The 27582-nt window shown below is 42.8% G+C and overlaps 1 protein-coding gene across 1 annotated transcript in view; it reads right to left on the reverse strand.

Annotated features, from left to right (window-relative positions):
• The window catches only part of CLASP1 (cytoplasmic linker associated protein 1), a 291310-nt gene that overhangs the window by 171807 nt on the left and 91921 nt on the right, over nt 1-27582 (reverse strand). Inside the window, exon 7 of the mRNA XM_062178774.1 lies at nt 19470-19567. Coding sequence (XP_062034758.1) covers nt 19470-19567 — 98 coding nt within the window. The remainder of the gene's footprint in view (nt 1-19469; nt 19568-27582) is intronic.

Below are 27582 nucleotides of genomic sequence, written 5' to 3' on the forward strand. Positions count from 1 at the left end.
ATGCCTTCCAATTCATTCTATGAAGTTAGTATTGTAATAACATGAAAACCAGAAGAAAATATCATAGCAAAGAAAAGGAAATAATCCTTATGACTACAGATAAAAACTCAGCAGAATATAGTTAAGAGTTATACATCAAGACCAAGTGGGGGAAAAGAAATTTAAACAAGGGTGGAGTTACTGTACCCTGAAGAAGAGTCTCAGAGGAAAAAACTGCCGAGGAAACTCTTCCGGATCTAGTGGATGCGACACGGAGGACCTACTGGGAGAGTAAGGTGGCCCACTGCCGCGCCGCACCGAGCCCTGCCGAGCTGCACCTAGCCGCACTGAGCCGCACCTAGCAGCGCCCAGCCGCGCTGCGCCGCACCGACCCGACCCAACCCGCACGGAGGCGCACCACGGACACAGCCCACCCACAAAATTTGAGCCCCGGCGCTGGAAGCAAAGGTAACCGGGAGACATTGGCCGTGAAGGTTAGACCGTGGTCGGAGCTCACGCGGTGGGGAGGGGGAGCTACACCAGGCTGACTGGAAGAAAAAAAAAAGGGGGGGGGGAACCAGCTGGGACACTAGCCTCTCTCTGCACTCTCCTTACAAACCCCAGAAAGACAAAGAGCACGGACCACTTACTTTACATAAGTAACAAAAACTCCTTAGCCTAGGCAACACTGAAGAATCAGAGCTCTTTGGCAACAACTCCAAGATGCCAAACAAACCTAGAAACCAAGGCAACAAGAGCAAGGAAGACACTATAATGCCCCCAAATGAAAAGGACACCCCAATTCAAGATTATGAAGATGATGAGATAGAAGAAATGCAAGAAGCGGATCTCAAAAAATTGGTAAGATCATTAACAAGTTCTCAAAAACAAATTCTTGAACTACAGAAATCCTTAATGGACAAGATAGAAAATCTCTCTCGCGAAAGTGAAATATTAAGGAGGAATCAAAATGAAATGAAACAACTAGTAGAACAAGAAACTGTGATAGTGACGAGAAACCATAATGAAATAAAGAATTCAATAGATCAAATAACAAACACATTAGAGAGCCTTAAAAACAGAATGGGTGAAGCAGAAGAGAGACTATCAGAATTAGAAGACAGAGAACAGGAAAGGAAACAGGCAAACCAAAGAAAAGAAGAGGAAATTAGAAATCTAAAAAATATTGTCAGGAATCTACAGGATACTATTAAAAAACCCAACATTCGGGTCCTAGGAGTTCCTGAAGGCATGGAGAGGGAGAAAGGATTAGAAGGCCTTTTTAGTGAGATACTAGCAGAAAATTTCCCAGGTTTGGAGAAGGACAGAGACATCTTAGTACAGGAAGCTCATAGAACCCCTAATAAATATGACCAAAAGAGATCCTCACTATGACACATTGTAATTAAACTCACCACAGTGAAACATAAAGAAAAGATCTTAAAATGTGCAAGAGAGAAACATCAGACCACTCTCAGAGGATCCCGAATTAGACTCACAGCTGACTTCTCATCAGAAACCTTACAAGCCAGGAAGGAATGGTGAGATATAGCTCAGGTACTAAGAGAGAAAAACTGCCAGCCCAGAATATTATATCCTGCAAAGCTCTCATTTGTGAATGAAGGTGAAAGAAAGACCTTTCACAGCAAACAGAAATTGAAAGAATTTGTCGCCACTCGTCCAGCCCTGCAAAAGATGCTTAAAGATGTGATACATGCAGAAACACAGAAACGCGGTCACCAATATGAAAGAAGGTAAAGGAAGGAAACCTCACAGCAAAAGATCACAGGAAACCCAAAAATGATAGGGCAAAGTTACTACTTATCGATAGTCACATTAAACGTTAAAGGCCTGAACAATCCAGTTAAAAGACACCGATTGGCTGATTGGGTTAAAGAACAAAACCCATCTATCTGCTGCTTACAAGAAACACATCTTTCTAACAAAGAAGCACACAGACTGAAAGTGAAAGGCTGGAAAAAGATATACCATGCCAACAGAAATGAAAAAAGAGCGGGAGTAGCCATCTTAATATCAGATAACATAAATTTTACCACAAAAACTATTAGGAGAGACAAAGAGGGGCACTATATAATGATTAAGGGATCCATTCAACAGGAAGATATAACGATTATCAATGTACATGCACCTAATTACAGGGCACCGGTTTATTTAAAAGACTTGTTAAGGGAATTAAAGGGAGACTTAGACCCCAATACAATAGTACTGGGGGACTTCAATACTCCACTCTCAGAGATAGACAGATCAACAGGACAGAAGACCAACAAGGAGACAGTAGATTTAAATGACACTATAGCTCAAATGGACCTAACAGATATCTACAGAACATTTCATCCTACATCTAAGGACTTTACATTCTTCTCAGCAGTACATGGAACCTTCTCTAGGATTGACCACATGCTAGGCCATAAAGCAAGTCTCAGCAAATTCAAAAGAATTAGAATCATACCATGCAGCTTCTCAGACCATAAAGGAATGAAGTTGGAAATTAGCAACTCGGGAATCCCCAGAGCACGTACAAACACATGGAGACTGAACAACATGCTCCTGAATGAACAATGGGTCATAGAAGAAATTAAAAGAGAAATCAAAAATTTCCTGGAAGTAAATGAGGATAACAGCACATCATACCAAAACCTATGGGATACAGCAAAAGCAGTGTTAAGAGGAAAATCTGTATCAATAGGTGCCTACATCAAGAAATTGGCAAGGCACCAAATAGATGAACTTTCAACTCATCTCAAGGATCTAGAAAATCAGCAGCAAACCAGACCCAAAGCTAGTAGGAGAAGAGAAATAATTAAAATCAGAGAAGAAATCAACAGGATTGAATCCAAAAAAACATTACAAAAAATCAGACAAACGAGGAGCAGGTTTTTTGAAAAAATAAACAAATTTGACACCCCACTGGCCCAACTAACTAAAAAAAGAAGAGAAAAGACCCAAATCAATACAATTAGAGATGAAAAAGGAAACGTAACAACAAACACCACAGAAATAAAAAGAATGATCAGAAATTACTACAAGGACTTGTATGCCAGCAAACAGGGAAATCTATCAGAAATGGATAGATTCCTGGATACATACAACCTACCTAAATTGAACCAGGAAGACATAGAAAACCTAAACAGACCCATAACTGAGACAGAAATTGAAACAGTAATAAAGGCCCTCCCAACAAAGAAAAGCCCAGGACCAGATGGATTCACGGCTGAATTCTACCAGACATTTAAAGAAGGACTAACCCCAATTCTCCTCAAACTATTCAGGGCAATCGAAAAACAAGGAATCCTCCCAAACTCTTTCTATGAAGCCACCATCACCTTAATTCCTAAGCCAGAAAGAGACGCAACATTGAAAGAGAATTACAGACCAATATCCCTGATGAACATAGATGCAAAAATCCTCAATAAAATTCTGGTCAATAGAATGCAACATCACATTAGAAAGATCATCCACCCAGACCAAGTGGGATTTATCCCTGGTATGCAGGGATGGTTCAATGTTCGCAAAACAATCAACGTAATACACCACATTAACAGACTGCAGAAAAAAAACCATATGATTCAATAGACGCAGAGAAAGCATTTGATAAAATACAACACCCTTTCATGATGAAAACCCTAAGCAAACTGGGTATAAAAGGAACATTCCTCAATACAATCAAAGCAATTTATGAAAAACCTACGGCCATTATCCTATTGAACGGGGAAAAGTTGGATGCATTTCCACTGAGATCGGGTACCAGACAGGGATGCCCACTCTCACCACTGCTCTTCAATATAGTTCTGGAAGTCTTAGCAGAGCTATTAGGCAAGAAAAAGAAATTAAAGGGATACAAATTGGGAAGGAAGAACTCAAACTATCCCTCTTTGCAGACGATATGATTCTTTATTTAGGGGACCCAAAGAACTCTACTAAGAGACTATTGGAACGCATAGAAGAGTTTGGCAAAGTAGCAGGATATAAAATCAATGCACAAAAATCAACAGCCTTTGTATACACAGACAATGCCACGGCTGAGAAAGAACTTCTAAATTCAATCCCATTCTCAATAGCTACAAAAACAATCAAATACCTTGGAATAAACTTAACCAAGGACATTAAACATCTCTACGATGAAAACTACAAAACCTTAAAGAAAGAAATAGAAGAGGATACCAAAAAATGGAGGAATCTTACATGCTCATGGATTGGAAGAATCAACATCATCAAAATGTCCATTCTCCCAAAAGCAATTTATACATTCAATGCAATACCAATCAAGATACCAAAGACCTTCTTCTCAGATCTGGAAAAAATGATGCTGAAATTCATATGGAGACACAGGAGACCTCGAATACCCAAAGCAATCCTATACAACAAAAACAAAGCCGGAGGCATCACAATACCAGATTTCAGGACATACTACAGGACAGTAGTTATCAAAACAGCATGGTACTGGTACAGAAACAGGTGGATAGACCAATGGAACAGAATAGAAATACCAGAAATGAACCCAAACATCTACAGCAAACTCATATTTGATCAAGGATCCAAAACCAATCCCTGGAGTAAGGACAGTCTATTCAATAAATGGTGCTGGGAAAATTGGATTTCCACGTGCAGAAGCTTGAAGCAAGATCCCTACCTTTCACCTTACACAAAAATTCACTCAACTTGGATCAAAAACTTAAATCTACGACCAGACACTATCAAATTATTAGAGAGCATTGGAGAAACCTTGCAAGATATAGGCACAGGTAAAGACTTCTTGGAAAATACCCCAGGAGCACAGGCAGTCAAAGCCAAAATTAACTATTGGGATTGCATCAAACTGAGAAGTTTCTGTACTGCAAAAGAAACAGTCAGGAAAGTGAATAGGAAACCGACAGAATGGGAAAAAATATTTGCAAACTATACTACAGATAAAGGGTTGATAACCAGAATCTACAAAGAAATCAAGAAACTCCACAACATCAAAACAAACAATCCACTTAAGAGATGGGCCAAAGACCTCAACAGACATTTTTCAAAAGAGGAAATCCAAATGGCCAACAGACACATGAAAAAATGTTCAGGATCACTAGCCATCAGGGAAATGCAAATCAAAACCACAATGAGGTTTCACCTCACCCCCGTTAGAATGGCCCACATTCAGAAACCAACCAACAATAGATGCTGGAGAGGATGTGGGGAAAAAGGGACACTAACCCACTGTTGGTGGGACTGCAAACTGGTTAAGCCACTATGGAAGTCAGTCTGGAGATTCCTCAGAAACCTGAATATAACCCTACCATTCAACCCAGCCATCCCACTCCTTGGAATTTACCCAAAAGAAATTAAATTGGCAAACAAAAAAGCCATCTGCACATTAATGTTTATTGCAGCTCAATTCACAATAGCTAAGACCTGGAACCAACCCAAATGCCCATCAACAGTAGACTGGTAAAGAAACTATGGGACATGTACTCTATGGAATACTATACAGCAGTCAAAAACAATGAAACCCAGTCATTTGCAACAAAATGGAGCAATATGGAAAGCATCATGCTAAGTGAATTAAGCCAGTCCCAAAGAGACAAATATCATTTGTTTTCCCTGATCGGCGACAACTAACTGAGCACCAAAGGGTAACCTGTGGAAGTGTAATGGACACTATGAGAAATAGTGACTTGATCAGCTATGGTGCTGACTGTTGATATACAATGTAACACTTTATCTATTTTAGTATTTTTTTTGTAAACTTTATAATTAACACACAATTATACTGAGGTGTCTAAATCTTAACTGAAAAGTGATCCCGGTTAAATATAAGAATGAGAAAAGGAGAGGGAGGAGATATATAATAGGGGACATGCTCAATTGGATTTGCCCCTAATGATGAATTTAGAAAAGTTCCAGGGGATTCTGATAGAATCCCATCAAGGTGGTATGTACCAATGCCATCTCACCAGCCCAGGAGATATCCTGCAAAGCTCTCATTTGTGAATGAAGGTGAAAGAAAGACCTTTCATAGCAAACAGAAACTGAAAGAATTTGTTGCCACTCATCCTGCCCTGCAAAAGATGCTTAAAGATGTGTTACACACAGAAACACAGAAACATGGTCACCAATATGAAAGAACGTAAAGGAAGGAATCCTCACAGCAAAAGATCACAGGAAGCTCAATTTCTCTTTGACATAGAATTAAACTCTGATGCTCTGTTAAAGCAATGTGTTAATCTATTATGTTCTCTTGATGTCTGTTAAATTCTAATTGTTCAAAAACAGCTGAATTTTTATTAAGAGCTATGGGTTATTTAAATATGTGCTTATTTTCAAAGATTTGAATAATCACCTTGTAACAATGATCACATTTGGTCTATGTTATGTCATGATTTTAAGGAATCTTATTTCAACCAGATAGTTTGGATTTTGAGCCTTCTTGGCATTCTTGACAGGCATTCCAAAAATCAAAGTTCCAAACAATCTGGACTCTAAAATTTCCAGTAAATCCTGGACTTTGGTTTTTCCAGTTTGGGCCCAACTGAAAAAATCGAAGGACCTATGTCTCTCATCTTATAGAGACACCAACTAATCAGGCTATTTGGATTATATTAGAAGTACTGTCAAGATGTGATGTGGTACCAAACTTTAAGTTTCTATAATGGAAAATGCTATTAATACAAATGTTTGAGAATTAAAAAGTCTAAAGATTTTGTGTTACTAGACATGATAGTTATCTTAATGAGAAAGCCCCAGAGGCCTAAAGGGTTAAATACTTGTAAAATCCTACAGGTGCTTTCAAAAATACTGTGAAGTAAGCAAGTGCCTCTTGTTGGTTGATGAGTTTATAATTTTAAACATGGTGACTTAAAGTCTTTTGTCATCCACAGTTATATATGATTTGCTGCTCATAAAACTAAAGCGTTGTTGGTTCTGTGTTTAGCTGTCCTCCTATAGGTTACTATGGACTTTTTCCAGCCACTTTTATTGTATTCAGTACTTTGGGATGACTCTGTAAACAGATGAAGCCAATAATGTATTAACAGTACCAACTGAGAGAAAGTATGGTTAACTGAGGTTACTAACAACAAAAAGCAATTCAAATCAATTGGCAATCTACAAAAAGAGTTAAAGATTTTAAAAGCTATTATTAAAATTGCTATATTGGTCTATTATGCTATATTATATGTGTGTACATATTGTATGTCCACATGGGGAAATTTTAAGAGTTTTATTTTAAATGGCTTATAGATAAGATTGTCCATAAATTTAAGCTGCTAAAATCAATCAAAGATACATTTTAATTTGTGTGACCTGAATCTGTGTATCATATGTTTTAAACTTGTTGGTAGAAAGAAACTAAAAACATTTTATATGGTTGTGCTTAAGTTTACTGGTTAAACAAACTACACCGTGTTAGATATTTAAGAGGTGTTTTCAAATACATGATTCTTAAAATTTATAGAAGGCATTGGACCTTCTGGTAAATGTTTTCTTAAGTTGTTATCTAATGGTTGAAACGGTTTGCTAAGTATTCATGTATTATTGCTATTGTCAGCAAGCGATCTAGGACTTGCTCCCTCATTTCTCTATTCTAAGCCCAACTTGTTCTTTCATTTCTCTATTCTCTTCAAGGTAGGAAACTAATTCTATTATGAAGGAATCTGTAGGATGCACAATTTAATCTTTAGACCTTATAAAAGAGATGGCTAACATTTTTCTGTAATAGCATAGCCAAAATAAGAACTTAAATAATAATCTCATAGCTAGATTCACTTCGCCATCAGCGAAGTAAACAGTAAGTAGAAAAAACCTCCCTTTCAGACCAAAGGGAAAGAAAGTTTTAAAGTGAGAATATAATTTTCCTCATGGGCATTGTCTACCTTAGAAAAACTACTATAGAACATGCCTGTGACTACAGACTTGTAGTTCAGGCCACCAAAGATTAGAGATGGGACTTGGGCACTCCCTGGACTTGCATCCTCTGGTCTGCTTTAACACAAACCAGGAGGAAAAGAAAGCTAGGCATCAGAAGCAATGGGTGGCAGGCCTATTAATGGCTGAGCTGTACAGTGATCTGCCCTCAAGGAGACCCAACAGGCCAGTCCACTGCAGTGGCTTTCAATGTGGTAAGCCTGGGCTTCAGCAGAAGTCAGCTTGTAAAGAGCCCTGGCAGCTCTGCCAAGAGTTGGATCACTGGAAATGGACCTGCCCTGGAGTCGAAGGATGCCCAGGTCAGAGCTACAGATCTTATTGGCTCTAAGCTGAAAAGCCCTTCACTCAGCCCAATTTCCAAAGTGACCACTGCAGCTGAGGGGATGGCCAAGTAGGGTCAGCAACATTGCAGGCAGAACTGTAAATTTCTTGTTAGAGATGCCACCTGCCTTTACCTGGCCAGCTCTCCTCCCAGGCCAGCCAAGTAATGAAAGTCAACAGAGTGCCTTCCCCTAGGAGGTTCACACCTCCCTTAGGATATACCCCATGTGAAGAGATAGATAGGTCTGGGCCTCTTAACTTACAAGGCCTAAAGCCCAACAGATTATTATCAAGCCCCTTCTGTCAGGTTCTTTTTGCCTCTCAATCAGAAAACTTAATTGTAGCTTAGACAGCACCTTTCTTAGCTCCTCTAATAATGACTCTGTCCTTTGTTCTAGACCCTGTCTAGCGCACTTGGGCCTCATTCCTTTGTAATCATAACTTCTACTCTACCACCAATGGCTCTACTCCCAACCTGTGTGTACTGATGGTCCTCTTCCCCACTTAATGCTGTATAATTGTTCAAACCTGGTAAATGCCACTCTTAGGATCATTGGTTACTATCCTCACTCTGTCTTTTATGACCTTGTCTAAATATGATCAGAGTCGGCAAACTTGGAAGGCTTCCATAGCCTAGGCAACTCATGATGACAGCCTAGGGTGGTTACTGGTGCCATAAACTAGAGTGTCAATTTGTTGGGTCAACAACAGGAGCCACTGTGTACTTGCTCCTCATGTGGGATCTCTGTCCTTAATGTGCTGTTCATTGTGATTTAATGCTATAACTAGTACTCAAACAGTATGTTTCACTTTATGTTTCTATGTGGGTGCAAACTGTTGCAATCTTTATACTAAATTGATCTTCTGTATATAAAGAGAACTGAAAATGAATCTTGATGTTAATCGAAGGGGAGAGGGAGCGGGAGAGGGGAGGGTTGCAGGTGGGAGGGAAATTATGGGAGGGGGAAGCCATTGTAATCCATAAGCTGTACACTGGAAATTTATATCATTAAATAAAAGTTAAAAATAAAAAATAAATAAAAATAAATAAAAATAAATTTAAAAAAAGAAAGTGAAAGGCAAAGTGAATGGAGAAAATCAAGTCACCCATTACAGCTTAGCCTAAACAGCAGCCTACTTATCAGCTGAATGCAGCCACCATAGGCCAGTCCACAGAATTAACTATAGGTTATACAGCACTTTACTCTGGCTTGTGAATTGCTTTCCTGGTTCATTGGACCTGAGCTCACAGATCTATGTACTAGTCAAGTATCTTCTATTATCATAAAAAAAAAAAAAAACATTAAAATCTTAATGGCTTAACATAAAAAAAAATAAAAGACCAAGTGGCATTCATCACAAGAAAACAATGTAGTACATTCTATCACTGGAATAAAAAAACAATCATACAACCTCAACATATTAAGAACAAATATTTGATGACAGTCAACATACTTTCACGATAAAACATGTTCAACAACTTAATAGGAAAGAACTTCAACCTCATAAAAGTGCATGCGCCTGCACGTGCACACACACATACACAAATACAAACAAGCCACAGTATGCATCGTAATTAATGGTGAACAACTGAAAACTTTCCCTCTAAGGTCAGAAACAGGACAAGGATGTTCGTTCTCACCACTTCTGTTCAACCCAGTATTGGAGGTTCTAGCCAAGTCTTTCAGTGAAAAAAGAAATAAAAGGCATGCGATTTGGAAAGAAGAAGTAAAAACCATCTCTAGTGGCAGAATACATGATCTTGCATATAAAAGGCCTAAAGAATCCACATGGGGGCAGCACTGTGGCAGAGTGGGTAAAGGGGCCACCTGCAAGTGCTCACATCCCATATGGGTGTCAGTTTAAGTTCTGGCTGCTCCACTTCCAATCCTGCTCTCTGCTATGGTCTGGCAAAGTAGTAGAAGATGGCCCAAGTCCTTGGGCCCTTGCACCCATGTGGGAGACCTGGAAGCAGCTCCTGGCTCCTGGTTTCAGATCGACTCAGCTCCAGCCACTGCAGCCATCTGGGAAGTGAACCAGAGGATAGAAGACTTTTCCCTTTCTCTCTGCTTCTCCCTCTCTGTGACTCTGCCTTTTAAATAAATAAATAAATCTTCAAAAAAAAAATCCATGTAAAACCACTAAGACTAACATGCTTATGCAATGTGGAACACATTGCAGGACTCCAGGTCACCAAAAAAATAAATTATTTTGCTCTAGCTAGTAATGAAGTTTATAAAACTGAAATTAAGGAGAAAAAAAAGTTGTTTAAGCTAGCATCTAAAGAATAAAATATATGTGAATGGGAATGAATTTATCAAAAGAAGTACAAGAGGGATGGTTGTTTGACCTAGTGGTTAAGAAGTTAGTTAACCCATCAATGTCCTATATCAGAATATCTGGGCTTGAGACTCAGCTCCACTCCCAATTCTAGCTTCCTGCTAATGTGGACCCTGCAAAGCAGCAGGTGATGGCTCAAGCAGTTGAGTCTCTGCCACCCACATGAAAGACCAGCAGTCTAGCCCAGCTCTGGCCATTGCAAGCATTTAAGGAATGAACTACCAAATGGAAGTTTACTCTTTTTAGTCTGTCTGTCTCTCTCCCTTCCCACAAAAGTAAGGCTCACACACTGAAAACTATAAAAAACTGACATTAAAGAAAGTCTAAAATATGAAAACATATACCAAGTTCATGAATTGGATTAAGATGGCAAATTCATCTACAACTTTTAAATAGTTTCTATTAATAACCCAAATACCATTTTCATGGGAATTGACAATTTCATCCAAAAATTCACATAGAACTAATGTAAGAGATCCAGAGGAGCTAAAAGAAATCTGGAAAGAACAAACTTGGGATATCAAAATTTGCTACAAATGATACCTAAATTAAGTCTGTGAGGTACTAGTAGAAGATGGACGTATAGATCAATGGAACAGAACTGAGAGCCCAGAAAGAAATGGTTACATTTATGGTCAATTGATTTTCTTTCTTTCTTTTTCTTTTTTTTTTTTTTTTTTTTTTTTTTGACAGGCAGAATGGACAGTGAGAGAGAGAGAGAGACAGAGAGAAAGGTCTTCCTTTTGCCGTTGGTTCACCCTCCAATGGCTGCCGCGGCTGGCGCACCGCGCTGATCCGATGGCAGGAGCCAGGTACTTCTCCTGGTCTCCCATGGGGTGCAAGGCCCAAGCACTTGGGCCATCCTCCATTGCACTCCCTGGCCACAGCAGAGAGCTGGCCTGGAAGAGGGGCAACTGGGGGTCAATTGATTTTCAACATCTGGTATAGTCATTAAGATTCTGGTCTTAGACACCTGCATCCCATATTGGAATGCCTGCATTCAAGTGCCCACTCTGCTCCAGATTTCAGCTTCCTGCTAATGTTATCCTGGGAGGCAGCAGTGATAGCTCAGGTAACTGGGTTCCTGCAACCCACATGGGAGCCCTGGATTGAGTTCCCTGGCCCAAGCTGAAGGGGAGGGAACTAGCAAATGGGAGCTCTCTTTCTCTGCCTCTCAAATGAATTAATTTATTTCTTTTAAAGATTTATTTATCTGAGGGGCCAGTGCCATGGCTCACTTCGTTAATCCTCCATCTGTGGTGCCAGCATCCCATACGGGCACCAGTTTTAGTCCTGGTTGCTCCTCTTCCAGTCCAGCTCTCTGCTGTGGCCCGGGAAGGCAGTGGAGGATGGCCCAAGTACTTGGGCACCTGCACCCACGTGGGAGACCAGGAAGAAGCACCTGGCTCCTGGCTTCAAATCAGCATAGCTCCGGCCATAGTGGCCTTTTGTGGGGTGAACAACGGAAGGAAGACCTTTCTCTCTGTCTCTGTCTCTCTCTCACACTACTTCTGTCAAATAAATCTTAAAAAAAAAAAAAAAGATAATTTATTTATTTGAAAAGCAGAGTTACAGAGAGGCAGAGGCAGAGAGAGAAAGAGAGAGAGACAGAGAGGTCTTCCATCCGATGGTTCACCTCCCAGATGGCCGCAATGGCTGGAGTTGTGTTGATTCAAAGCCAGGAGCCAGGAGCTTCCTCCGGGTCTCCATTGAGGGTGCATGGGCCCAAGCACCTGAACCATCTTCTACTGCTTTCCCAGGCCACAGCAGAGAGCTGGATCAGAAGTGGAACAGCTGGGACATGAACTGGCAACCATGTGGAATGCAGGCATTGCAGGAGGCAGCTTTACCTGCTATGCCACAGTGCCGGCCTCGAATTAATTTATTGTTAAACCATAATGTGATACCTGTTAGGATATTTACTAGGCAAAACACACACAAACACAAAATAACAAGTAAAACAGAAAACAGAACAATAACAAGTGATGTGGAGAAACTGGAATCCCATGCACTGCTGGCGGGAATGTAAAATGATAGAGCTGCTAAAAACAGTATGGCAGTCCCTCAAAAATTTAAAAGTAGAACTACCATATGATCCAGTAAGCTCACATCTGGGTATAGAACTAAAAAATTTAAAGCAAAGTCTTGAAGAGATGTGCTACACCATGTTCATAGCGTGATGCACAACAGCTAAAATGTGGAGGCAACTCAAGTGTCCATTAATGGATGAATGGATTAAAAAAAAATATTCTATGGAGTATCACTCAGCCTTTAAAATGGATGGAAATTTTGATACATGCCACAACTTTGATGAACCTTGAGAACATTATGAAAAGTGAACAAAGACAATCACAAAATACCACATTTTGTATGATTTCATTTGTATGAAATATCCAAAATGAGCAAAATTCACAGAAATAAAAAGTGGACTTAGGGGTTACAGGGATTGGGGGAAACAGAGAATGGCTGTCAATGGGTATGGAGTTTCTTCACAGGGTAATGAAAATGTTCTAAAACTAAATAATAATGATGGTTGTCTAACTTTGTGACTTTACTAAAAATTACTGACTATTCCTTTTAGAACGGTAAAGATTATATTATGTGACTTGTACTTCAAGAAAGCTCTTCCTAGGACAAAAAATAGTAAAAAGGATGCAAACAGGGAACATATAGTAAAGGAAAAAAGACATTAAAGTTAGAACAGGAAAGGACATTTTAAGTTCTAAGCTTTAACCCGCTGCACCACCACAGCACTGGCCCTTTAAGTTCTAAGTTTTTAAGTTTAATATGCGATAGAATGGTTAGAAAACAAATTTGAGAAAATCTCCCAGAAGACATAAATGGAAGAGAAAAACATCAGGACTATTCCAAAAAGTCCTAAAATAAATCCATTTATAAATGGAAATAGTTAAATGTCTTTAGAGGAACATGCCCAGATCTGAATGGCAATAACTAGAAATAGTCTCACACAAGACCCATTGGCATGCAGTTTCAGATAAACATGGAAGGCAAAGAGAAGACACTACCATCTTTCCAAGCAAATCCAAGTTACCCACACAGAAGAATCACAATGACTGCACTCTCAATAGAATAGAAACACCGAGAGCTGGAACACAACAGGACATCTCTGGAGGAAAATAATTTCCCACCTAGATTTCTATCCTAACAAACTATCAATCAGAGTAGAAAAAAAAGATATTCTCAGCCCCCCAAAAATTTCCTTCTCTATACCTTTTCTCAGAAAGCTACCAGAGGATAAACATAACTAAAATGAGAGAGTAAACCAAGAAAGAAAAGACCTGGTCTCCAAGAAGTAGTAGATGCATGGCAGAGAAAGGTCAAGAGAAGCCCCAAGTTCATAACAAAAAAGGGAATCAGAAGGACAAGTATGCAAGAGGCAGTGGAGCAGCCAGGCGACTGAAACAGGCTCAAGACTCACACATATGGCAACGAGGTCAGAATGCTAACACTACCATGCAAGAAGTGCACTATGCAAATGAAAGTGAAATTGCTATTGACTCCAGGGAAAACAAAAGGTTGTGAGTAAAAGGCAAAGCAATCGAAAATTACAAATATTTATAATGAGCTGTGAACAGCATACATAATCATAACATAAAACTACATTGACCTAACCGAAGTTAAAATATGACTATTTAGTAGATGAGGTCTGTGTTAGAAGAACTGAAACTCACCCTCCACAGAGGAAAGGAAAATTCTTAATAGTCGCAACTTCTTTAAAAAATAGCAAGCATACATGTTATCAGGAGACAGGGGAGTAAATAAAAGAATCAATAAGAACAGATGAGAGAGTTGCCTCTGAGAGTGGGAAATGACACAGGAGGTAACGCATTGCCTTTTAAAAATGTATCCTACAAATCTAGATGACTCTCTGTACATACACAACTACAATAAAAACTAAATTTAAAAAATGAGAAGAGATGTCCCTGAGCAGTTTCTCATCTACTTTTGTCTTGAGGTCTAACACTAAAGCTTTAGCAAGTGAAAAATTATAGAGGTGGGAGTTTGGCATCACAGTTATGACACTGCTTATGACACATACACCTCTCATATCAGAGTGCCTGTACTGGAGCCCCAGTTCCACTCCCCATTCTAGCTTCCTGCTAATGTGTACCCTGGAAGGCAGCAGATGATGACTCAAGTATTAGGGTCCCTACCACTCACATGGGGACCTAGATTGAGTTCTTGGCTTTGGCCCAGACAAGCCCTGGCTGTGGTAGGCACTTGGGGAGTGAATCAGTAGGTGGAGGATTTTTGTCATCTCTGTCTCTCTGCCTTTCAAACACATAAAATAAATAAAAATTTAAAAACAAAAAGTTTTTAATTTTTTTCTTTCCAAAACAATCATTAAGCAATACTATGTAGTGGATATTTACTCATTTTTATTAAGTTGAGATAGCAACACAAGTATTTCAAGAGCTGTTCTAAAACAGAGGCTCACAAGCTAAGTTTATCAAACAGTCCTAATGCATCAGATGACAGGTACCAGCTCTGTCTATAAGTCAAATTATTCTTAGGTTTAAGGTTGCTGATCTTTTAGGCGTCTGGTTCCCAAATAAAGAAATTTAACACCAATAGCCTGTCTTTTGTCTGAAGCTTTGCAAACTAAAATATACTGTACTGACTGAAATATGTATTTTCTGCAAGAGTCAACGGTATGACAATGGGTATCAATGCATGCTGAGAGCACAGACTGATGAACATCAGACACAGGGAGTTTCAGGTGATTGGCATTTTATTAGGTTGCCAAGCATGCCAAAATACCATGGAACTCTATGATACCTTATTCAGACGCCCAGACATTAATTATGTACTTACTTTCTGAATAGATCATGTGTATGGATAGTGAAAATAATACATGTAAAACAATATAAAATGGTCAAATATTCTAGTGGCTCAAGTTCATAACTCAACTATCCTGATACTCCATGTGGGTACAGAGACCCCCTACATAAAGATTTTGTTGAATGCACCTTATCATCCGGCTCAGTATAATTTTAGCCACCAAATGATAAGACTTAAATTTTTGACAACTTAATATCCAAGGCTCTTTTCCCAGTTGTGAAATGGGCAAGGGAAACTGCTGCTCAAATGAGATTACTACTCTTGTCATTTAAGTTATGTAGCTGATAGTAAGACATTCTTTTTCATCATGCATTTCTAGGGATATAACTAATCTTATTTTCTCAAACATAGCACTCTCTCATGAACAAATTTAACATTTTTACTCTAAGACTAAACCCAAGTTTTGAAAAGCATTAAACAAACTGTATTTTATTAGTCTGATGGAACTGTGCTACGCTGAAAAATCCACAATACTTTCAAAATAACAACCAAAACAATGTGTAATGATGTAAGAGGAGAAGTCTAGAATATTCACAATATCCAGTCAGCCACATACAGCCAAATTATAGCAGATGCTGAATTTCCCAAACAATAGACATTTCAAAAGCCCTATTCCACTTGGGCACGTTCCCAGCAAAATGGAAAAGGCAAACTGAGCCCCTAGCCCTCAGAGTTCAAGATTTTAGACAATTACCTCGTGACAAACACAAAGAAATGTGAAATTGTGGCTCAAGGTTTTTAAAGAACAGCCTATGCACAGTATCTATCAGAACAATGGCTGTGAAGGATGTGGTCCATCCCCCAGACCACACTCTTCACTTTCGTCCAGAATATTCAGCAAGGAATTTAGGTAACCTAAGATAGCATAAAGCTTCATTCCTATTCAGAGGCCACAGCTCCTCTGTAGGGTCTTTTTTAAAATTAAAAAATGAGGAGGCAGTGCTATGGTGTAGTGGGTAAAGCTGCCACCTGCAGTGCAGGCATCCCATATGGGTGCCAGCGTGAGTCCTGGCTGCTCCACTTCCAATCCAGCTCTCTGCTAAGGCGCCTGGATAAGCAGCAGAAGATGGTCCAGGTACTTAGGCCCCTGCACCCACATAGGAGACCGGGATGAAGCTCCTGGCTCCTGACTTTGCCCTGGCCCAGCCCTGACCATTGCAAGCATCTGGAAATAAACCAGCAGACAGAATAGCGCTCTCTCTCTCCTTCTCTCTCATACTACCTTTCAAATAAATACATAATATTGAAAAATAATAATTTTTAATAAGAGGGTATCCTGGAAAGAACAGAAGAGAAACACAGGAAGCTGGAAAAGGTGGCTTCAATCCCAGCCCTGGTAATAATGCCTCTGGGCCCCACCTAAATCATTCAGTATTAGGGTCCCCATACTACCCCGGGGACCATCTCCCAGCTGTCTTGGACTCACTGGATTCAGCACAGTCACACTCACAGCTGTGATTTGTTACAGCAAAAGGATGCCCAGGACAAGCAGTAGAAAAGGCCTGGGGTGAAGTCTAGAGGAGACCAGGCAGAAATTTGAGTCTCTCAGGTGGAGTCACACAGGACAAGCTTGGTTCACCTAGCAACATGAGTTGGCATGTTGTCATCTACCAGGAAAGCTGCTCAGAAACTTGATGAAAAGGTTCTTACTAGGACTGGTCACACAGACACCTTCCTCCTTCCCAAAGTTCCAGGTGTGTGGCATATACCACATTGTTTGCAGAGTTTGGGCACAAAGATCCACTCTTACCCTACTCTTCAGGAATGGGACTATCTGTTGTTCCTACATGCCAGGAGCCAGGCTTGTAAGCAGCCCTTCCAAAGACAGCAGCCTCAGGCCTGCCCCATAAACTCTTTCCCACACTCACCTCTCTATAACTGTTTCACCTTGTCATTTCCTCCTGATCTGCTAGTTCTAGAGGTTCATAGGAAAACTACTGTGGAATATGGGTACTCTGCAAGGTGGTGAGTCCACAGTGTGGAGCTACCACGAGCTACATGGCATGGGTGAGTCCAGTCCTGGAACAGCTAAGTCACTGTTCCAGGTCTGTTTCCCAGAAACGATGCTGACTCCGTCACCCAGCAGCCCTCTCCCTCCAGCTCCTGCCCTCTCTACTCATCTGTGCCCTCTAATTTTCTTTATGAGATTGCTGAGTATTATCTTTAAGCTCTTTCTCCTAAGTGTTCTCACCATTATATTCAAAGAGCAGAGGCTGAGGTTCATAAAACACAAGAATAAAATAATGACTCTCATATATTATCTTTTGTAATAAATAAAATAAGTTGTTTTATTCCCATTTGATCACCTCGTACACAGCCAGGGGCCGTGACGAGTGCCACACTGAGGTCAGATATGACTCTTGACAACAAAGAGGCACAGGCCCCCTCATTAGTTCATCAGGAACCTGACTTTAGGGTCTGGGGCCCAGTCCATCATACCCACCTGATGAATGTCAGGACAAACTACTTCTGCATATTTCAGTCTTCTATCCTATTCTCAGATGCCTACTATTCTACAAAGTCTTCTCTGTGAAACAGGGTGGAGAAAAATTAAAAGCTGAGTCAGCAGAACAAGGCTTTAATCTTGGCTCTGCCTCCCACTAGCTGTCTTGATCTCTCCACAGTCACCTCACATCTCTGGACCTCAGTAACAGGCTCAGACAAGCTTCTCTCAGAGTGTAACACACTCTAACTGGCCAGAATCTTCACATTCTTTGCTCTCTTAAATGAATGGGGCAGAGAAAAGGTTTAGAATTCATGTGATGTTAAGCTTCACCACCACAAGTGATTATAGATATCCACCATTGGGGCTGGCGTTGTAGCACGGCAGGTTAAGCCACCACCGATATGCTGGTATTCCATATGAGCACTGTTCAAGATGTGGCTGCTCCACTTTCAATTTAGCTCCCTGCAAATATCCCTGGGAAAGCAGCAGAAGATGGCCCAAGTCCATGTGGCCAGGATGGAGTTTTTGGCTCCTGGCTTCAGCCTCACCCAGACTTGGCTGTTGCTATTTGGGAAGTAAACCGGAGATGGAAGATACCTGTTTCTCTCTCTCTTTCTCTATCTCTCCCTCTCTATATATAACATCGCCTTTCAAATGAATAAATCTTTTTTTAAAGATTTATTTTTATTTATTTGAGTTAGAAAGCGAGGTAGAGACAGAGAGAGGGAGAGGTCTTCCATCCGCTGGTTCACTCCCCAAATGACCGCAATGCTGATATGAAGTCAGCCGCTGAGCTGATATGAAGTCAGGAGCCAGGAGCTTCTTCTGGGCCTCCCACGCAAATGCAGGGGCCCAAAGACTTGAGCCATCTTCTACTACTTTCCCAGGCAGAGAGCTGGAATGGAAGAGCAGCCGGGACTAGAACTGGTGCCCATATAGGATGCTGGTGCTTCAGGCCAGGGCTTTAACCCGTTGCGCCATAGCGCTGGCCCCCGAAATGAATAAATCTTTTAAAAAAAGAAAAGGAGTTACAGATATCCAACTGTTACATATCTTTAAAACTGTAACTACAATAAACAGCCATCTGTGGACTCACCTGGGGTCTGACGAGACACTGACCCCCTTGCATCCACTTCTGCATGTTGAGAACATGACTGAACAGAAACTAACATTCCAGAAATGTTTCCCAGAATTATTGGTCATGTGTGTATTTCTATTCAGATGTATTCTGGAACAGCATCATTCATTCCAACAAATATATGCTAAGCACACACCATACTAAGTGCAGTGTGCACACCAGATAGAGAAAACTGAGCTGAATGTTTTCACATCAATCGCTCTGAAATGTGCTTCTAAGATCAGCATATGCCATGGGACCTGGCCAGGTGTCCGGGTAAGAAAGTCTTACTCCTGAAGAAGTGCAACAGGAGAGGACCCCTGACACATGATCTGCACAAGGTCACAACAGGCACCAACCCATAAAAAACATATTCTTTGAATAAAATTATCACAGCAGAGAATGTAGTACAAACCAAGATGTTAACCGAAAAAGAGTAGGGGGCAAAGAGCAGAAAAAAGGAAAAAAGTCTGAACTCACCGGGATTGAGGCAATCCTTTTTTACTGAGATCTGCCCTCACACGTTCTCCTACATGTCTGTAAATTTCCACTAAGCTGTTTATGGCTGCATCTCGAACCTAGATGTAAAAGAAGAGATCTTACAGCTGCTCTGTGTCAGTGCCAGCACTTCCTGCTGGGACACACCAGGCCACACACCACCCCGCTTTACAGCCAAATCACCAGTGCCACTGTGGACACAACCTCTCACACGGGCCCAACTGTGAAAACCACGTGTGATGCTTTTTGTTCTGCAATAGTAAACATGCAGGACCCAGCCGCTATGGACACGTTAAAGTCCATGTGCCTTACAGGTTTCCACTCTTGAAGATGTCAGGAAACCTAAATTCCCAGACCACCTTTCTGAAATAGAAAACACTACTAATAAATCAATCACTAAAAATGAAGTGCCATAGAAAACCCTCTGGATTCAAGTCAATCACACACTTAACGAGCAACAAAAATGGGTAATACAAGCTATACAAAAGCCCCATAACCAAGTAGCTTGTAGTCTTAAAAAGGAGATGAAGGGAAAGTCCATAAATTTCACGCTGAATACATAAGCAACACAATAAACGTTATTCAGGAACATGAAGTGCTCACACAGTCTAAAGGACTGAGAAACGCTGTATGGAGGAGGAAGCAACAGCTTGGAACGTGCTTGCAAGGACAGGATTTCCCAGGACCCATGGACTGGGCCACACGAGGGACGGCCCGGGCAAAGGCGGGAAAGCAGGGCTGCAGGCACAACTGCAGGGATGGCGAGCAAGCCGGACTGGCCAGAGGCAGACATGAACCCTGAGAGTGGCACAAAACACAGCCTGGGGCTTTAGAGATAGAAACTGGTCTGTGGTCAGGTAAGAAAATGTCCTTGTTATTAAATGACACACACTAAAGACCTAGTGGTAAAAATACTACATCTGCTTGTGACTTAAAAACAGTTCAGAATAAAGTATGCACCTGTGTATTAGCCCATGCACAGACAGAGATATGGACAGATACATCACAAATGTGACAAATATTAGCTGGCAAATATGGGTGTTCACTATACTGATGGTTTTCCTGGAGATTTAAACTTTTACAAACAAGCAGGAGGAAAACACAGTTAACATAGAATGGTATGAAGGCCAGGTGGTATTGGGGGGGATGTACCTCATTCATCAGGCAAAGATAGGGGAGAAACATTCTAAATCTGATCTCAAACAATGAAATCAAAGTAATGAAGAAGGAAGCAAAGGAGAAAGAGGCAGGGTTACAAGCAAAAGCTTACAGTTCAGAATACTACAGACTGCCCTTTGATTTAACAGTGTTACAAGTCCTCCTTCTGGTGGAAAAAGACAAGTCCTGGGTCCTATCCCTTGTCACTTGCACTGTGATGCTATTGGCTGAAATCGTCCTCCCCTCCCAATTAAAACTCTCTAGCCCTAACTCCCAATGTTACTATATTGGAAACAAGGCCTATTAAGGAGGCAATTAAGGTTAAATGAGACCACAATGGTGGGGCCCTGAAATGAAAGGATCAGTGTCCCTTTCAGACACCAGGGAACTGCGGCTCACAGGCAGAGGCCCTGTGAGCACACAGCAGGAAGGCAATGTCTACAAGCCAGGAAGAGGCTCTCACTGGAACCTAGCCACGCTGGCACCCTTGCCTCACTCCTAGCCTCCAGAATGGCAATAAAATAACTGTCATTTAAGCCACCCAGTCCATGCATTTTGTTATGGCAGCTGGAGCTAACAGAGAGTCGTGGTAGGGACATTTTTACGTTGAAACATGCATACATCACAGAAGCCGGCAACGCTGCTTGGTCTTGAACATCAGTCCAAAGTGCCTCCCTTCTGCCCCCTGTCTAGTGCTAGCATCTGCTCACAGCAATCACAAGGTGATCTTAAAGAGCAAGTGATATCCAGGCGGCCACTTGAAACGGCTGAGCCATAAGCACTTTAGAACATTAATAGAAAAATCTCTCTAGCTTCAGAGTCAAAGAAGTAGACCCAGGGGCCTTCTTGGCCATTCAGGAACCCTGGAGCTTACAATAAAAGACCTGGAACGCTTTCAGTCTCAATTTCCTCATGTGTAGTTGGGGGCTGCTGTGAGAGCTAAGAGGAATAATGGATTCATTCAACAAAGATCTGAGTGCCCACTAGATAAACATGAATGGAAACACTGCACGGACCATGCATTCAAGGCAAGTGCAGAGCTGGCTAGGCACAGGATGACACATGGCACTGGCAATGTGGAGGCCACCCCATGAAGGAGGACAGCCACAGCTTTCATACCTCCCACCCAAACTCTTAAACACTGCACAGATACCTGCACACAAACACCCTCCAGCCTTCAGGACAAAAGTTTGCAGCCATAAAGGACTCGTATTACCTACATCTTTTAAACCAACAGCCGTAGCCTTTAGAACAGCCTTTCCTTGGGCTTAGAGAGCTACAGGGTCAGACAGCATGTGAAGCTTTCCAACGCACCTTCATTGAAGAAACACCAGCACAGATGAAGAGAGTTTCTTTGGAAGCACAAAGTACTCCAGGTGAGATGGGTAATTTACACGCATGCAACTCAGCTGAGATGGCAGAGAGATGCTGTACTTGCTCTCCACATGATCACACTGTCCTCACACTGCCTCCATCTGTAACTCCTCAGGACCACCGCAGACAGGAACCCCAAAATTTCAGGCCATTGCAGCTACACAAGGGCCACACACATGAAGCACACTACCTGCCAGGCTTCACACAAATACTCAGCAGAAGCCGACATCTCCAGAGCATGCCATGTCGCTCCTAACTCCCTTGCAGGGCTGCTGTCTGCTAGGACAGCGGAGGGCCTGGGAGCTGGCTGGGTCAGCCCCTGCCCGAGGCCCACAGCTGGTGGGTACAGAGGCTAACAGCAGCTGCCTCTGAGTGCAGGCCCTGCTCTTCTCATGGCATCAGACTGCACCCCAATAGCAAAATCAACATAAGGACTTCCTGCAAAGCAAGAAACTCAAGAGAAGGCCTCGAGCTTGGGCTGAGGATGGGAAGGCAGTCAGTAAGCTGATGAGAATCCAAATGCACCCAGTCCTTCTGGGAAACCAGCACAGCTGCAACAGCAGTTCCCACAGAGAGCGGGTGCCGCAGGCTGTGCCTGCGCTCCCCGCCTCCACCCCTAGGCTGCAGTGGAGACACCAGGCCAGCACAGGCACCCAGTAGGTACCAGTCCTCGGACACCTGAAGATGTATTAGGCTGTGAAGCTGTGCACTCCACCCCTGAGCAGGTCAGACAGCAGTCAGCGGGGACCTTGGCAATGCAATCTGAGAAGCTGTGAGACAAGACCTACAGCTTCCAGGCAGGACCCGCGCCTACTGTCCCAGACTGTGTGCAGCGTTTCAGGCACCAGCCACCCTTGCTATGGCCACTGCCCTGTCCTCCTTGTCACCAAGCATAGGCTTTCAGAACACCCAGCACATGGCCCTCGTCTTTCTCAGCGACAGGGCCATGGACACTAACTCTGGAGCACATGGCAGGACGTGGTCCACGGGAAAGCCTCTGGACAATGCTCGCTGCCTGTAAGAGATGCACAGGGACCCGTGTGCACTGGCTGGGGACCTGATGCTCTGAATTGCTCACTCTTGGGCAACAGGTGACAGGGGTACGAGTGCTGTTTTTTAAGAAGAATAAAAGTCCTTATCTTTTAGAGCATTTAAGAAGGAAAGGAAATGATGTTTGCTTCAAAGTCATCTAAATTTTGCTTCCAAGTAACAGGGCAGGGAAGGAAAACAGATGAACCTGGCCTTGGCAGGAGCCAGGTGGTAGCACAAGGGAGGCATGTGATCATCCTCATCTCTTCTGGCTCTGTCTGAACTTTTCAACAAGACAAGTCTCAGATAGTAGAGGAGCTGGGGAAGAACCAGCTTCTCCTACCAGGCCAGGCCTGAATGTGAGTGGCTGCCTGCATCTGCACTGTGCCCTGGGGACAACTACAGAGAACAAATGCCAGGGCAGACAGGGATAAACTCTTTGTTTAAAGATTTGTGAATTTATTTTAGAAGTCAGAGTTACAGAGAGGAAGAGGGAGAAGGTGAGGGTGAGGGAGAGAGAGAGAGATACCTCCCACTCGCTAATTCACTCTCCAGATGGCCACAAAGACCAGGACCAAGCCAGGCCTAAGCCAGGACCCAGGAAATTTTTCCAGGTCTCCCACGCAGATGCAGGGGCCCAAGCACTTGGGCCATCTTCTGCTGCTCTCCCAGGCTCATTAGCAGGGAGCTGGACTGGAAGTAGAGCAGCAGGAACTCGAATTGGCACCCATATAGGATGCTGACACTGCAAGCAGTGGCTTTACCTGTTACATGACAGTGCCGGCTCCATGGCAAAAGTTTCTGAGGGCACCACGGAGTTCCTAACCAGAAACTCCCTACTGCAGGACCCTCTCTATGCAAGGTGAGACATTTCTATACTGCTCTAGTATTTCTCAGTTGAGTTTTCAGTTACTTGTAGCCAAAAGCATCCTAACCCATAGCCTCCGTGCAGTCTGAGAGTTCCCTGTTCTATGCCCTCAGGTCAATGAAAAGAACTTGGGGGGGATTTGCAGTCTGTTTAAAGCTAAACCTAGCAGATGGAGGTAATCACCAAAGTAGCCCAGAGAACATTCTCTGCACACTCGCTACTAGACAATGTTGAGCTGGAGGCTGGCAGCTATGCCAGGCACCCAAGTGCTGCAACAGCCCTAACATGACATGAGCGCCTCTCTGATCTGAGACAGGCAGCAAAGACTTTCGGGAAAGAAGGGCTGTCTGGGACTGTGGAAAGGACAAGTTATGGGCCTGACCCTTGGGCTTTAGTGACGAGCAGGAAAAGCTGATAAAAAATAAAATAGATGAGGCATACAGTGCAGCCTACATATGTACACAAAAAGGGTGATGAATTTCTGGCACAGGGGATTCCTGGGAGACAGGGAATGTGTGTGCGCATGTGTGCTTGTGCACATCTGTGTGTAGAAGTGGCACTCCCGAGGCAGATGTGAATACACAGGCTGTTTTCAGAAGGCTCAATTCAGAATACTGTGGCCATAAATCATGTCTGCTACAGAGCACTGAGAGCTGCTGGTTGTGCAGCAATCTCATTTGATAGATGAGGGGGCAAATACAAAAACAAACCTAACAAAACCTAAGAATCTTCTCAAAATCAGAGGCACAGGCCAAGGAGGCAACCTATAAAACCACTATCTACAGGCCACATGGGGGGGAGGGGCGCAGTGCCGTGGCATAGTGGATAAAGCCGCAGCCTGCAGTGCTGGCATCCCATACGGGCCCCAGTTTAACTCTCAACTGCTCTTCTTCTGATCCAGCTCTCTGCTATGGCCTAGGAAAGCAGTCCTTGGGCCCATGCACTCACGCAGGAGACCCAGAAGAGGCTCCTGGCTCCTGGCTTTGGATCAGCGCAGCTCCAGCTGGCTGTTGCGGCCATCTGGGGAGCAAATCAATGGATGGAAGACCGACCGACCTCTCTCTCTCTCTCTGCCCCCTCCCCCGCCCCCTTAACTCTGCCTTTCAAATAAATAACTATTTAAAAAAAATATTATAGGGGCCAGCATCACAGCATAGCTGGTAGAGCCACCATCTGCAATGCTGGCATCCCATATGGGCTCTGGCTTGTGTTCCAGCTGCTCCAATTCTGATCCAGCTCCCTGCTAATGGTCTGGGAAAAGCTGCGGAGGATAGCCGAAGTGTTTGGGTCCCTGCTACCCACATGGGAGACCCAGAAGAAGCTCCTGGTTTTGGCCTGGCTTAGTCTCGGATGTTGTGGTCACTTGGGGAGAATGAACCAGTGGATGGAAAAGCATTCTCTATGTCTCCTTTTTCTCTGTAACTCTGGCTTTCAAGTAAATAAATAAATCTTATTTTAAAATTTTAAAGAAAAACATATCATCTTTATGGTGACTACACAGGACAGTAAGATGCAATTCCATGTAAGGTTATTATTTTAAGATGTATTATTATTATTATTATTACTACCCAGAAGCAGTCCAGGAACACCTAATTTTTGGTAATGAAGCTAATTTTTGGTACATGAAGGTATGTATGTAGCCTAGAGCACCAATAATTAAGCACATGGCTACCACAAAAATGTCATGGAGAACTGGAATTAAAGGATTAGTTTATTTTTTTTTTAATTTTTTTTTTTTTTTTGACAGGCAGAGTGGACAGTGAGAGAGACAGAGAGAAAGGTCTTCCTTTTCCCTTGGTTCGCTCTCCAATGGCCTCTGCGGCCAGCGCACTGCGCTGATCCAAAGGCAGGAGCCAGGTGCTTCTCCTGGTCTCCCATGGGGTGCAGGGCCCAAGGACTTGGGCCATCCTCCACTGCACTCCCTGGCCACAGCAGAGAGCTGGCCTGGAAGAGGGGCAACCGGGACAGAATCCGGCGCCCCGACCGGGACTAGAACCTGGTGTGCCGGCGCCGCAAGGCGGAGGATTAGCCTAGTGAGCCGCAGCGCCGGCTAGGATTAGTTTATTTGGTGCAAAGTCATTTTGAAACCCATGTGCTTTCTCACAATGCACACTTTCCATGAACAATTTTAAGACCTCTAATCACAGATTTCAAGCTTTTTGCACCGAAGTAGATTTATCTCTTAGTTCTATTTTCCATGAACATTTTCAAGTCCACTTGTGTTTCATGATTTAAAATATTATACACTTGAGGCCAGCACTGTGGCACAGTGGGTTAAAGCTCTGGCCTGAGGTGCCAGCATCACATATGGGCACCGGTTCTAGTCCTGGCTGCTCCTCTTCCCATCCAGCTCTCTGCTAATGGCCTGGGAAAGCAGTACAAGACAGCCAAGTCCTTGGGCCCCTGCATCCATGTGGGAGACCTGGAGGAAGCTCCTGGCTCCTGGCTTCAGATTGGCACAGCTCTGGCCATTGCGGCATCTGGGGAGTGAACCAGTGGATGGAAGACCTCTGTCTCTGTCTCTACCTCTCTCTGTAACTCTTTCAAATAAATAAAATAAATCTTAAAAAAAAAATACTATAAACCTACAAGTTTCTCAGAAACCCTGAGAAACTCATGACATAAGGCAGGGAGTGTGATTTCAAATGAAAATAACCACCTCAGGACAGGCATTTGCCCTAGTTGTCAAGACCATCTGGCACGTGCATATCCCGAACTGGAGTGCTTACATCTGAGTCCTGACTCCATTCCCAATTCTAGCTTCCCGCTAACAAGCATCCTGGGAAGCAAGAGGTGACAACATAGGTTGCAGGAGACCTGGATGGGTTTCTGGTTCCTGGCTTTGGCCCTGGTCCAGCCCCAGGTTTGTATGCATTTTGAGGAGTGAACCAGCAGATGGAAGCTCTGTCTCTTTCTCTCAAATAAATAAATGAAGAGATTATTGAGTGACTTGGCTCTTCTAAGGGTCTTCTACTTAGAGCAACAGTCTCCTCCCAATCACTCATAAAGAAGGGGAGTTAAGTACTCACCACTGCCCCATTAGAAAGGGAAAACTGAGGCTCAGACTCAAGTGCCCCCCACAGTCAGCTGGCTGTTGAAAGCAAAGCAAGGACCAGCGGCAGGCCCTGCTTCGTTAATTTAGTCTTGTGCACTATGGTAGGAAGCTCACAGGTCTGAAAATACTCCACCTTTTTGCAGCTTCCAAACACTATGACAAACTGTTGGGAGACTGAACACCACCTGAAACTCTTCACTAAATCAACACTTCTAGAAATGGGGGATTGTGTTGGTCACTAGAAATTTACCTGCTTCTAAAATGAGGAAAAACTTGCTGTTTTTATCCCTGGAGAGATCTTACAAGTTACCCCCTTCTCTAGACCTAAATGAGGAAAGTCAGGAAAGAGTGCAGCAGATCAGACCCTTCTGCAGAACCTTGAACTGCGAAGTGCAGGCCGGAGGTGGGGGTGGGGGTGGGGACGGCTGCTTAGCTGTGGCCTCTCCTAGCAGAAAGGTCACAAGAAAGGGAAACCTGGAATGGATCAGCTATCTGAAGAGCTTCAAGGATGAGAGAGTAACTGTTTCAAGACATTAAATGTGTTTAACACTGCACTCCCTGTCTCCTGGATCCACACCTAGCCTGCCCTGTTTCAGACAGAGAGAGTCCGA

This window comes from Lepus europaeus, chromosome 1 (genome assembly GCF_033115175.1).
Source record: "Lepus europaeus isolate LE1 chromosome 1, mLepTim1.pri, whole genome shotgun sequence".
In the NCBI taxonomy this organism is placed as follows: Eukaryota; Metazoa; Chordata; class Mammalia; order Lagomorpha; family Leporidae; genus Lepus; species Lepus europaeus.